Raw genomic sequence first — 13,905 nt, forward strand, 5'->3', positions numbered from 1 at the left:
TAGTCAAAGACAAGACTAGGTTCTCTGGGTCCACGTGCTGCTTCTCTGTCGCCCTCGTTACCAAGAAGCATAGGCATTTTCCCGGTATTTGTGATGCCGCCGGAGGTAAGGCTGCTACGCCCCCTACTCCTGGTCGCTGCTTCCAAAGGAATTCCACGTTTTTGTATTCTCTCTTAAAATCTGCCGCTAAGGCTGTCCTAAAACTCATGTCTGCAGTGATTGCTATCGCACATGTTCTGTCTGTGAGTATGAAATCACTGTCTGTTAATATTATGTTACTTGAATACTCATTTGGTAGGTTAAAATATGACTCAACTACCCTCCCTATGTCGGGTTTCTTATGTTCTTCGCCTGTTTCTGCTTCTAAATCTCCTGTTTCTCTTGCTATTCTCAATTTTTTTATTATCAGGTTTTCAGTGTGGGTAAGTCCTACCCCCACTCCCCGGACAAAAATATCCATCGGCGTCCCCGTCGATCGCATGCCGGATATCAAGTCAAGGTTAGAAGCTGGAATGAGAAGTTGTCCTTCCTGGCCAGCCCAGGAAGGATCATCTCGTTCGGTCTTAATGTATTTCGCGCTTTCACGATCTACGTCTTGAATCGTAACGCTGGTCTCTTTAGGGTCTGATGTCATTTCGTTCAGCCACTCCAAGACTCGCAGATTTATTAGATCATCTCTGTAGGACTCCGATTGCTCCTCATCAAGATCTACTTCGGGTTTCGATCTGTCCTCGATCCATTCCTGGTCGTGATCATCCACTATGTCAATGTCTTGTGAGACTGTTATGCTTTCTAGACCGACCACTTCTTCCACTATCTTTTTCAGATCTATTTTGTCTACTACAAAGTCGTCACCGTGACGGTTATATTTCTTTCTAGGTCTTTTTCCGTCGCCTTGTCGAGTCTGCAGCGTGAACGGGAGATCTGGTTCCATATTTTTGGGAACCTCAGTTTGTTCGGGATCCTGCCAATATTCCTCTGCATAAGGTAAGGTTTCATCATCCGCTTCTATCACCTCATTTGGATCCAGGTCCAGTGGTGTATTTGTTCCCTCCTCTATGACCTCATTTCCATCATTCTTCTCCCTGGTGCCTTTCTCGTTGACCTCACAAGCAGGATCCATCATCAGATAATCCCCTTTTTCCATGTCTGCAGGTATACACCAGTCCTCTGTCGATGGATTGTGTGGCTTGATGTTCTCGTAGTGGGCGGCTCGGCCTGTACTCAGTCTGTAAAAGCGTCCCTCCTGGTGCACTTCTGTAATCATGAAGGGTCCCATCCACTTCTTTAGGAGCTTCTTCGTCCCTTTCGGTGGTATAACGTTCTGAAATACCCATACGTAGTCTCCCACCGAGTAAGCTTTTGCACCAGCTGCTTTCTTGTCGAATCTTTTCCTTTGCCTTGCCTGTGCTTGCTGAGTATTTCGTCTGCACAGATCGTTCAACTGCTGTTGACGTCTGATCACATCCCTTACGTAAACCTGTGGAGATGTTTTCTTTACCTCATACTCTGGGTAGAAGAATGTCAAGGGTAAAGACTTCTCGTGTCCCGTCAGCATCATGTGTGGACTGACTCCAGTGGTGGAGTGTTGCGTGCTATTATAAGCTCCCATCACCTGTGGAAGGTATCTGTCCCAATCGGTCATGTACCTGGAACAATATACCCTCAGCATCGACACTAACGTCTTATTCTGTCTTTCCACTAAGCCATTCGTCTGAGGGTGGTATGTCGTGGAGTGAGCCTGAGCGACCTGTGACCGTCTCATAAGCTCTTTCGTAAGCTCGCCTCCGAAAGCTGTTCCATTGTCCGATTGAAACGTCATTGGACAACCATGTCTTGCTATCCACGTATTGATCAGGTGGTCGCATGTCTCTTCCGCCGAGGCAGTTATGCAGGGCACGGCCTCTGCATACTTCGTGAAGTGATCTATCATGACCAAGACCTGGTTATAACCGCTGTCTGTCATGCATATCTTCTGGTGATCTATCTGCACCACCTCGTTGAACTCAGACGACTCAATCGATTGTAGAGGAAATCGTAATTTCCTTGGGTCCTTGACCTGTTGGCATGACAGGCACGCTGTTACCCATTTCTCACATGCCTTTTTCATTCCAGGCCACTCAAAGCGCTTCAGGATCCTCTGATACACTTTGTCGATCCCTTGATGGCCCATCTGATCATGCGACCTGAATAATAGTTCTGTCTGATAGAGTTGCGGCAACACTATCGCGTTATATTTGTATAAGAACTTGTCTTCTTCTCTTCTCTTGCAAGCCACGATCCCGTCCTTGTTCAGATATAATCTCCCCTCCTTCTGCATGAAGTATTGTCTCAGGATCCTATAACTGTCTTCTTCTAGGTCACCTTTGTCTGGTGCACCGTTTTCTATCCACCTTTTTAGGTTACTCGTCATGCGGTCATTTCTTTGCGCTCTTAGAAGGTCCGAGAGTCTGTATCTCGCCTTCAAGTATGTCTTCATGACCCCCATCTGACTATTCAGCTCGTTGGGCTGATGTGTGTCTTCTTCCATCTTCACGCACCAAATCTTCGCCAACGGTTGTGTTTCTTGTTCGAACGGCTGAAGATCAGTCCTGACTACCTCTTTCTGCGGTAACAGGCTTATCGAACGTTTCGATACCGCTATCGTTTCTAAGTCATCCGCTGCGTTGTCAAAGACTCTTTCGCTTAGTATAAGGTAGCGATCACTGTCAGGATCCTGATACACCTCTCTGTCCAGGTCCTTTGCCCGAGTTTCCACTAGTAGCGTGTGTATCGCAAGTTCTGACAGTTCTGATCCCGAGCTCGAGTTCCTGTCTGAGTATGTGTCCATACTTGAATTCCTGGAGCTGTCCTCCACTGAAGCGTCTGTGATGGAGTCTGCACCCTCCTTCAGATCAGGTCCGTACCTTCTCCGCATCCATCTAAACTCCCCGGACAAAACTCTGCTCCCTAGGTCTTGTTTCTTGTCATGGACTTTTTTCTTCATCTCAGACTCCCCGGACATATTTCCTTGTCCCGGATTTTGATCTCGAACTCGCCGGCTCATTTTACCGTTTGTCTCCCCGGACAAATAATCTTGCACCAGTTCTCGTAAAACCTTCTCTCCTTCTCCATCTTGGTCCTTAAAGGTAACGGTCTTCTCTCGCGCATCGTTAACCTGCTCTTTCCGACCGTATGAAGTACTCACCAAGACCTCTTGGGGTATTGAGGACACCAGTTGCTGAACTATTGACCTGCAATCCCTCTCATTGTCTTTATGTTGTCGTATTGATGGCTTGATCTTCACCTTCTCGCTGACTGTCAGTGATGCCATGGCTGCTGTCCACTCGGGGTCATCCCTGGTCACTTCTCTCTCTAACAATCCACCCAGCATCCGCATCACTTGCGGTGTGACCTGCACCGTTTTGTCCAGTAATGAGAGGCTGTTTATGTTCATGCGAGAGAGTTCCTGCTGTACCAGGTTTGAACGCAGCAACAGATCCAAGGGCACCGGGTCCCTTTTTGATAGGATTTTTATCTCAGCTGCTTTTTCCACTGGTAACTCAGGATGCCCTGGTATCGGATGTCCAGACTTATCTAACCATTTCGTTAGGGGAAGCGCCTCATAAGTTTCTTTGTCCAGAAACGAGAATCCCTCCTTTATCTCTGCCTGGCTGGCTTGCTTCTGCTCCAATCTTTCATAGAATTCAGTTTTCTTACTGAGGCTGTCAGCATTCTGGTGTTTGTCACGCATCCTGTGCTCGATTATCATGTGGTAGCCATCCAATCTTACTATCCATCTACCAATATAACTCTGATCCATCGAGTAGGTCTTCAACCAGGATAACGCTCTATTGTCCACGCGTAACTTGAAAGGAGCGCTCCCCAAGTATGCACGGTACTTTTCCACGAACGTGACTACTGCAAACATTTCTGCTTTCGGTGCGCCATATTTCATCTCTGTGTCACTCAAGACTTTGCTGCCGTATGCAATGGGACGGAGAACTGTTCTTCCGTTCCATTCTTGCTCTTGATGCAAGATTCCTGAGATGGCCACCACCGATGCGTCTGTGTCGAGAACATACATGCCATCTTCTGTAGGCATGCCTAGTACTGGCGCTTCGCACAGTTCCCGCTTTATGTTCTCGAAGGCAACCTGTGCTTCATCGTTCCACTCGAACTTCTTTCCTTTATTGCGCATCAGCTTTTGCATCGGATACACCTTGTCTGCATATCCTTTGATAAATTCACGGTAATAATTGGCAAACCCCAGGAAGCTCATTAGCTGTGTGTCCGTCCTCGGAGCCTTCCATGTCAGCACAGCCTCTACTGCTTCCGGATCTGGCCTCACACCATGCCTGTCCACCATTCTTCCCAGGTACTTGATCGAATCCTTAAGGATTTCACATTTTGATAGTTTGCATTTCAAGCCTGCTCTTTTCATACATCCGAAGACCTCATCGAGCCGATCAATGTGATCTTCCAGGGTCGGAGTCGCTATGACTACGTCATCCACGTAGCACATCAAGAGATTCCCGTACTTTTTGGTCACTCCTGTCAAAGCCTGAGCCATCAGCCTTTGAAAAGTTGCTGCTGCATTGCACAAGCCGAAGGGCATCCTCTTCCACTGGTACAACCCCAATTCGCACGCGAAACCGGTTTTTTCCCTATCTTTCTTTCGCAGAGGGACCTGCCAGAAGGCAGAACCTAAGTCCAATGTGGTGAAGAACTTGGCATCACCAAGTTTAGATAGACTCTCGTCTATTCGCGGTATCGGGTACGCATCTTTAATCGTTACCGCGTTCAAGTAACAAAAATCGCAACAAAATCTAAGCTGCCCCCCTTTCTTTTTCGCCATTACTACCCCGCAAGCCCACGGCAATTTTGAGGGTTCTATCATGTCGTATTCAAGCAACATTTCTATTTCCGCTCGGCACGCTTCCGATTTATGTGGCGTCATTCGCATCGCGCCTTCCCTATGGGGAACGGCGCCCTCTTCTAGTTCGATTTCGTGTTCGACGAAATTACAGCAACCGATATCCGCCTTATGTTTTGAAAATACATCTGCGTTCCGATTTAGGAGGTCCCGCAATTTTTCGAAATCTCCCTCACCTATTTTCCCTCTTAGATGTTCTATCTCTGGCAAAAACGGTTTGTCAGATCCCAGTTCATATGACGATGGGCGTTCCGGAAAATTCGAGCAGCTTGATAAGCCGTCGTCCGTTTCGGATTTCATTGAAAAAAATTTATGAATAGATTTTAATTCATTAATCCTCTTTAAAATTTTATCTTTATTGACATGATAAGGACAGTCTTTCACACTATACTTCTTCAAGTTTTGTGTCTCCTCATAGTCGGTCCTCATCTGCAAAGCGTAGCCAAGCTTCTTTCCACGCTGGATTGAAACCGTGGTGTCCAGTGTGTTCAACAACACACTGACACACAGTCCGTTTCGCGTTACCGAGAAATTCCGGCCTAAAATCACCAAACTCTGACTATTTGGATTCGGTACTAAGCAAACCTGTTTACAATCACTTAATGAATTCAAATATCTCATTCTAAAAACTGCTACCACAGCTTGTCCTGGTTGTAATTTTACTTTTCTATCCAAAAAAATTAGTACCTTATTTTCGTCTATTATTATCCTATTAATTGGTTTCTTAACATACTTCCGGTCCGGGTTTCTAATCCGTATCAGACCATTGTTTAAGTCAATCATCACGTCAAAATTCCTGACAAAATCTCTGCCCAAGATGAATTGGTCGGCATCGTCCAAATTCTCTACCACCAGGAAGCTCATCCTAAGGTCCCGTCCTCCCATGTGGAGGACCGTTATTGGTGTTCTTCCAGCTACATAAATTGCTCCTCAATTGGCGGCGGCCAGTCGGAGATTCGTCGGAATTAGATCTTCTCTCGTGAAACCCATCCGTTCCCAAGTTTTTATCGGCATCACACTCACTACCGCTCCTGTGTCCAGAAGCCCTGTGACTCCGATTTTCGTTCCATTGGTGTCGAGCAGATGTGCAGTCACATCTGCCTCATATCCAATGTGTACCGCGTCTTGTTCCATCATGGCGTCATGGCCTATCCTGCGGACTTTGAGTTCCTCTTCACCCAAATAGATCTGCCCCATTTGGTCATCATCTGTTGTTATATAAGTCCTGGTGTAAATACTGATTCCATCCACGTTCAGCATCACTTGATACGGCCCATAGACTTCTAGGTAGCGTCCATGAAGTTTCTTCATGCGAGGGCCACCCGTTGTTAGTAGTGCCCTCACAGCCCTCGACTCGGTGCGTGGCTCCATCTGCCTCAGATAGTCTGCATATGTGTCCAAATGCATCAAAGTGAACTCAGACGGTTCACTCAGATTTCTGATTACCTGATGCCCGGCCACCGAGATTATCGACTGTATTTTACTTCCTTGCGGTACCATACCGAACCTCTGACCAGAGATAACATTAAGTTTCATGCTCAAGCTGCTTGGTGCTTTTGCCTCTTCAACTTCCGTTGCTTCGAAGGCGTTCAGTTGCTCCTGTAATTTCTCATTCTCCAGCTCGAGTTTCACCTTTTGTTCAATCTCTTTCGTCACTAGTTCCTGCTGTACTCTATTTATAGCATCCCTTGCAGCTGCCCTATAATCAATTTTGAAGTCATCGGCCGCAGTTGCTGGTTCCGGTTCACGCGCTTCTCCTGTTACCGCTTGCATCTTCTTCGCCACCAGCGCTTGAGGTTTATCCTTTCTGCGTGCCTCTGCTTCACTCAACAGGCGAGCCTTGCTGGCTTTCACTCCTGACAGTGCTTCCCCATGTCTTGGATGCTTGATGTCTGCCACTGCCTCCCAGAATTGCGGACAATCTGATTTAAAATGACCTTCCAAGTTGCAAAAGAAACACCTCGGGCCGAATTTTGCTATCACTCCTCTCATGAACTCCTCATGATCAACTTCTGACGCATCTTCGTCCTCGAGGCTAAAGCCTATTGCTTTCATGCCTTGTTTGTAAGTTGGGCATGCTGACACATGATGGTCTGTTGAGCTGCAATTGGCACAAGAGCGTCTCTTGTCCATATCGTCCCTGGGTTTGTACCAGTTGTTCCCTTGGTTTGCCGGCCCATTGTTAAAATTGCCATAATTGTTCTTATAATAACTAGATCTCGAAGGAGGTTTCAATAAAAGGTACTCCTTTGACTTGAGCCTCAACTCCTCTGGTGTTGGCGCATTCGTTGATAGTGGTGTGTAATGCGTTGCCAGCATTGTTCGAAGTTCATCATTTTTCACACCATCGATGAATTTTGAGGCTACCGCCAGGTTCAACCTTCGGTTCGACTCATCCGGTTGGCTGCGTCGTCTCAGCATTTCCAAGTCATCAAGAAACTTGTCTATCGTTTCATCTTCTCGTTGTCTCCGTTTCTCGAAGCACATCATTGCTTGGTGTCCCTGCACCCCTGATCCAAAACGATTTAGCAAGATCTCGAAGATCTTCTCGGCTGTGTCACGCTGATATTGCTTCTTGGCCATGACACAGTTCAGGGCTGTCCCTTCCAAGTTACTGGTAAGTGCACTGCACTCTTGTCTTTCCGATAAGTCTTCCTCCTCGAAATGCAGTTTCATCACCTCTATCCAGGTATCAATACAGCCATCAGATTCGTCTTTATAGCACCTTGGTTTCTTAAAGACCCTTCTGGACTTCTCACTGCGTTCGTTGGTCTTGGATATCCCTTGAATGCCCAGCTTTAGTATCCTCACACCTCGTCAAAGGCTCTGTATGCGGTGCATCTCTGCAATCCGAATCACCGTGAGTGTTCCCCGCTTGGCCCACATGACTCCTCTTTGGGCTTGCATGCCCCCTGTTGCCGGAATCACTTCTCCCAGTCGCATGTGTGCCTTGAGTTGGTCGTTCGTTAAAGGTTTGTCTGTTCCCCGTTGAACTTGCTCTACTGTTCGGGCCCCATGCTCCATTACCCCTTGTGGCATAGCCTGATGAACTGCCCCTGCCTCTAGTGGATCCATACGTCTCCCTCTTTTGATGTTCATTGAAGTTCACCCTCGGTTACCTGCTGGAACCTCCCGAGTTCGGTTCTCCTTCTTTTGGTCCACTCTTGCTGTTTAGTAGCCCGTCCAACCTATCCATGATAGCCTGAGTTCGCCTCTCCATCATGGCGTCTATCTTTGTGTCAAGAGTCCCAAGAGACTGCTCTTGCTGAATTCTTAACCTCTCCATGTCGTCTCTTAAGCGTAACTCTCGCTGCTTCGCCTCTCTGGTCATTCGCGACAAGTTCTTCGCCATATGCTCGTCCGTTCTTTCTTTCAAGCGTTTTTCGCTCCTGACAACTTCTTCTCTGTTGCGGTTTATTTCTTCCCGCAGACTTTCTCTTTCAATGTGAACTGCTCTTTCAAGTTCACTCATCCTTATTGACATCTGCTCGTTTTGTTCTCCTAAACTGTCCACTATGTTGTTTAAGGCTTCTTCTAGTGCTGCCCCGTTATCCACGAGTGGCGTCACTAGTGGCGGTGTGACCCTGTCGGTCCCAGGTAGCTTCGTGCTGGTCGAGATCCGGGCCTTGACTCTCTGTCTCGACGTCTTCTCATTATCTATTTCAGGATCCGCTAACGCGTTGCCTAGCCCTCTGGTTCTAGTCTCTCCAGCCTGTGGCTCTGAATTTGTCATAATCGCGAAGTCTTTTGACTGGCCCGCTGTGTTTGCTTCTTTGCTTATCGTTGTCACTACACCAAATTTGTCCATGGTTCCAGTCTCTCTTCCGACGTATGCCTCGTTCTCCTGGATCGAACTATTGAGGCTGACTCGAGATCCAAAGTCCCCTTGCTCCTCTTCATCCTCTTCCTCCTGGGATTCACCGTCGTTTCCTGCTCCTCCTCCCATGCTGAATGGAAAGAAGTTTCCGAGGGTGTTCTTCATTCTCTCTGAGAATGATGATGACGTTGTTTGTTTCCCAGTTCCGCCTGCCATCATAGTGTTGTCTGTCGGAGATCTCCTAGTTGCCGTTACTTCAGTTGAGATGTCGGACAGTTCCGACATCTCCTCTCGATCCAATGTCCCGGTGGAAGTGGCAAAATCATGGCCTTGTTCTACCGGGGTAGATTCACTCGCCAGCCTTCTGCCTCTCCCTTCCAGTCCATTTACTTCCTGGTTGTCATTCATGGTATGGTCTGTATTGACCTCCACCTCTAACAGTTCTTTTCGCTCTTCTGAGGTCTTCTGACTTCTCGTTTCAACCATTCTGCCTGAAACCATCTTCCTTTGGCCGTTCCTTGTTCGTTTGATCCGCTCCACAAAAGGATCGGTCATTGATTTTCTTTGCTCCTCAGGTATGAATTTCCTAGAACTATTACCTCTTTTGGGTATTCTTGACTTGTCTAGACTCATTTCCTATTTGTACCTTCTCAAGCCTATACACTCAATTCGATTTATGGTGACTTCCAAGTTTTGACTATTAATAAAAATAACACAACACAATAAGTTTCACAAGTTTCTATTAGATAGTGACCACGAATCCCTGTATGTTATCAGAATACACCTCGTATACAATTTTATTCACACTAATCAATTATTGGTGGTAAGATTTGAAAACTAGCACAATATGATGTTATCAGTCAATTTAAAAGATAGTGTACTCACTACCCAATCAAGCACAGTTTATGTTGATTTAAAATCAAAAGTAACAGACTAAGAATATTTCTATGAAAAACGTATGTGTATTGTACTTTAGTCGGTCGTAGTACTTTAGTCGAATTTAAGTTTTTTAAAGAAAAAGCTTTCCCCGCTTGGTGCAGCACCAAACAGACAAAACTTTGAAGGCAGTAATTTTCTCAAGTGGGCGTCTATTGCACCCACCGAGTACTGGGTTACCTATCTGCCTTCGGACTGCCCGAGCTAGACCTACTAAAATCCTCAGGGCAGTCACTTTTCCCAAAAACGTATTATGTTACAATCCACACCAATGAATCACGCTCTTTTTAATTTAGACTTAATGTCGCGAATATCCGAGTTCGGACCTGTTTTGTATTTAGTCTGGTTCTTATTGAAAGGCAAGTTACCAGTGCAGTCACTGATTCCTAGCCTGGGTCTTAATAACCTAAGGTCTCTCACTAGTGTCTTCCTTCTGTCTTACTTGAGTCCTTCAAAAAAAAATTTATCTCTCTGGGTTGACAAAAACAGTACCCCTCCGGATTGGCAAAATAGGACCCTTCCGGATTGGTGAAATTAAGACCCCTCCGAATTAGGATCCCTCTGAGTTAGTAAATAGTAGACCCCTCCGGATTGGGACCCCTCCGGTTTTGTGGAAAGTAGACCCCTCCGGATTCGGACCCCTCTGACTTTGAAAAAATTTCGACCCCTCCGGATTGGGAGCCCTTTGGTTCTGTCAAAGTAGCTTTTCGGATTTTCTTAATTTCAGCTTATAGCCCTCCGGATACGTTCTGCGTTGCTTTTATGCTGTTTGAATTAACTGGGAAGGGTATAGGATCCTTTCCTAGACCCCTCCGGATTGAAGTTAAGCCACTTATTTGACAATTCACACTAACGGTGAAGGGTCTTATCACTTGCCTAATTTCGACTCTATTATGGTTGTCTTGTGCCTTCAGCCCTCCCTTTTTGTCTAGAACTGTCCTAAGTTACTTAGTTCAATCGCTATCAACTTTTGGTAGGGGTCTAAGGGTTTTTTAGAAAAATTTATAAAACGTGAAGGGTGTACCCCTCCGGATTTGTGTAATTTGCTAAAAACAATCTCAAAAAATTTTCTCGCTCGCCTTTTCGAGTAATTCTCTTTCCTACTAGTAAGTTCAGCTAATTTCTGATCTAATGGTACCAAGATTAGCCGGATCTGTCCAGTTGTCGAAAAGTTATTAGCCAAAACTTCTTTCTTGCAAACTCAAAAAATTTCTCACTTATAGGTTCCACCTAACTTTTTCCGCAATTCTGTTCCTTTCGGCCTAAAAATTATTGATCCGAGCTCAGAAGGCCTATACTCTTCTAGTTCAATCCAAAAGACCCGATCTAAAACGCTTTAGCAGAAAAAATTTGCGAAAAACTATGCTACCTGTACCCCTCCGGATTGATGAATCCACCAAATCAAACTCGTTAAGTTCGATTTCTCTGGAACGCGGAAGGCTTTCGGGTAGCGGGTTTTAAAACTCGTAGATTCACTAGTGGAAGTTGTCCAAACAACTATTTTTTCTGTCCTAACTCAAAAATTTCAAAAAATTTTCTAAATTTATAGTGTTTCGTTTTCTCAAAAATCACGAAAATTCGGTTTTTGGTCCCAAAATAGTTCCAACCACTTCCGAACTAAACTTAACCGGTTTTATCTATTATGGTAGTGCAGTTACGATGTAGCACACTAACTTAGCGCTTTTTTCCGTTTGAAAAAATATCGATATTTCAACAATCGCGACTTGTGGGGGGATCAAAATATCGCTATTTTGACCCTAAAAACCGGTCTGTTTTCGCTGTTTTTCACTGAAAAACGATATAAGACTATTAATATAGGCTCTATAAGTAATAATAATAGTAATACTATACCCCTCCGGGTTTGTTCAATATCCGAATTAAGGTGCTTCACTCGGATATTCGCAGTTCGGTGAAGGGTCACTACAGTGCAGCACTGTCGAGCCCCCCACAGATTACTATCTTACTTTTTGTACCAAAAGGGATACAAAACTTGTTAACGATACCCAACAGTCGATTGTTGTTGTCGTTGAGCCCTTTCTTGTTGCTCCTTGAACTGCTTGCCGGATCGGTCTTCACCCAAGACCCTTCCGAATTGAGCGCAAATCAGCTGACCCCTCCGGATTGAGCGCAATTTATCATTAACGTGCTTAAATGCTCAAATAACCCTACAGTACACGCCTCACAAGCGGGCCACAAAATTGATCGTAACGATCCTGACTGATATAAATGCCTGCAACAACAATATATCTATCAACAACAAACGGGGGGGTTGAATCACATCTTGTCTGGGGGGATGATTTCTACTGATTTTTTACTTTTTTTTTTTACTGTTTTTGGTTTTTTCGGTTATTTTTTATGTTTTTTGTTTTTCTTGGGTACTATACTACTTTTTGTTTGGTTTTATATATATCTTTAAGTGTTTTTGGTCACGAACCACTCAGGGGATGAGGGAATGGCCGATCCCCCCACCCTTCCTGGTTCGTGAATTTTCGGTCTTTACTAAGTTAAAAAGCTATTCACGGTAATCCGGAGGGCTTCCGCCGCCTCGAACCACCCTCCGCCCCGGCGGTTTAGGCCTAATAAGGGCGTTAATGTGAGCATCCGCTCGGCGCGGAGTGCTCGTTAACGGTTCTGCCGGTCATGATGTTAAAAAGAATAACACCCAGGAGCGCCATAAAAACATGTATGTAACATTCGCCCGGAAGATACATATCGACGGAAAACAAAACTAAGTCTTAAGACGACTGGCTAACGTCTAAACAGAGCTTTGCATGCTTTTCACCGTCTCTACCAAGCCAGTGCTTTCGGTGGTCTTTCCAACATCGGGTCGACAAAAACGTTACTGCTCTCCGGCTTCGACCAGAACGCTCAAATTAACTTAATTACATGCAAATAGTGAGCTCATGGCTGGGTCTCAGTATCCCCAGACCACGAGGTCACTCCTAAAAACAGGGCTACCACTATTTATTATATTACTATTGTTTTTGTTCAGTAGATAAAAATCATCATCTCCATCGAAGATGGATCAACCCTTCCCCCCCCCCCCCCCCCCAACTCCTAGCACCTCATCCTTGTCAAAACTAATCCAAATATCAATTAAATTCAAGTCAGGACATGACAGGATGCTAAAAGTTCATAGAACAGGCTAAAAGTTTCAGTCCCGAAACCCTTCCGGATTCTTGAATCCACTGAATCAAGCTCCTTAAGTTCGATTTCACGATAACACGGAAGGCTGGTTTTCACCCTTCACCCAACGTTCTCTGCTATTCTGTAGTTCGTTGTCGTTTTTCTTTAATCTCGATTTTCGTCCTGTTTGCAATCGCAGATAAAGTTGTTCTGTTTTTCTTAGTTCTTTTTCTAAAATGGCCGTTTCTGACGTTTCTCAGAAATGTTACGTCATCACTTCGAAAATTTAAAATTTTAAAATACGGGAATATCCTGACCTTCACCGTTCTGCTAATCATCCGAATAACGTCGTTAATCCTTCGAAATCATCAACTCGGAAGGCTTACTGCTAAAAATTCGAAGTCTGCATAAATTGCATTTTGGCCATTCTGGTCGAATGTCACAATAGTAACTTTTTACTTAGCCCTAAACAGACCAGAAAATCAACTGGCAAGGTCGAGACGGTGAAAAACGAGTAGGATTAAGGTAACTGACGCCTGCCAGTCGTTAATAGGTACTTTTACTACGCTCCGTCGCTGTGTAGTATTTGGGCGAATGTTACATAGGTTACTGTCAGGAGTCCCTTCTTCACGTATTCCAGTCAAAATCCTTGAAATTTTCTAGATATGAAGTGATAATGATAAAAAAAGGAGATGATAAGTGTTGATGTCCTTACAAGTAAACTCGATACGTGTTACGTTTCTTCAATATGAACTCGCAACTCGACACAAGAAAATATAATATACAAATATAATTGTGTTTCATCAATAAAATCCTAAAACTTTTAAATAAAACTAAGAATCTGTTAGTTAAATTTCTGCACATTTGAATTAAAATCTTTATGGCGTAAATGTATTTATGGTGTAACGGTACTGTGAAATAATTTCTAGTGAAGAGCTACTGAAATAACTTCGAATTGAATGATAATTTCTGACCTTGTGATTTACCTTTTTCAGATTTTACTATGTCTACAGAAGCGCAATCTGCGAAAACGGAACAGTCGAGCACAGGTGCAGGTACGTCTATTTGTTGCCAATTTCTCATCATTATAAGAGCTATCAATTTAATTGTC

General features: G+C 44.7%; 1 protein-coding gene across 5 annotated transcripts in view; it reads left to right on the forward strand.

Annotated features, from left to right (window-relative positions):
* Nucleotides 1-13,905, forward strand: part of LOC134845632 (TATA-binding protein-associated factor 2N-like) — a 159,948-nt gene that overhangs the window by 130,629 nt on the left and 15,414 nt on the right. For all 5 annotated transcript variants that reach the window (XM_063862637.1, XM_063862638.1, XM_063862639.1 and 2 more), the window contains exon 2: nt 13,788-13,849. In XM_063862637.1, the coding sequence (XP_063718707.1) occupies nt 13,798-13,849 (52 nt within the window). In that variant the 5' untranslated portion in view covers nt 13,788-13,797. The remainder of the gene's footprint in view (nt 1-13,787; nt 13,850-13,905) is intronic.

This window comes from Symsagittifera roscoffensis, chromosome 5 (assembly GCF_963678635.1).
Source record: "Symsagittifera roscoffensis chromosome 5, txSymRosc1.1, whole genome shotgun sequence".
Classification (NCBI taxonomy): domain Eukaryota; kingdom Metazoa; phylum Xenacoelomorpha; order Acoela; family Convolutidae; genus Symsagittifera; species Symsagittifera roscoffensis.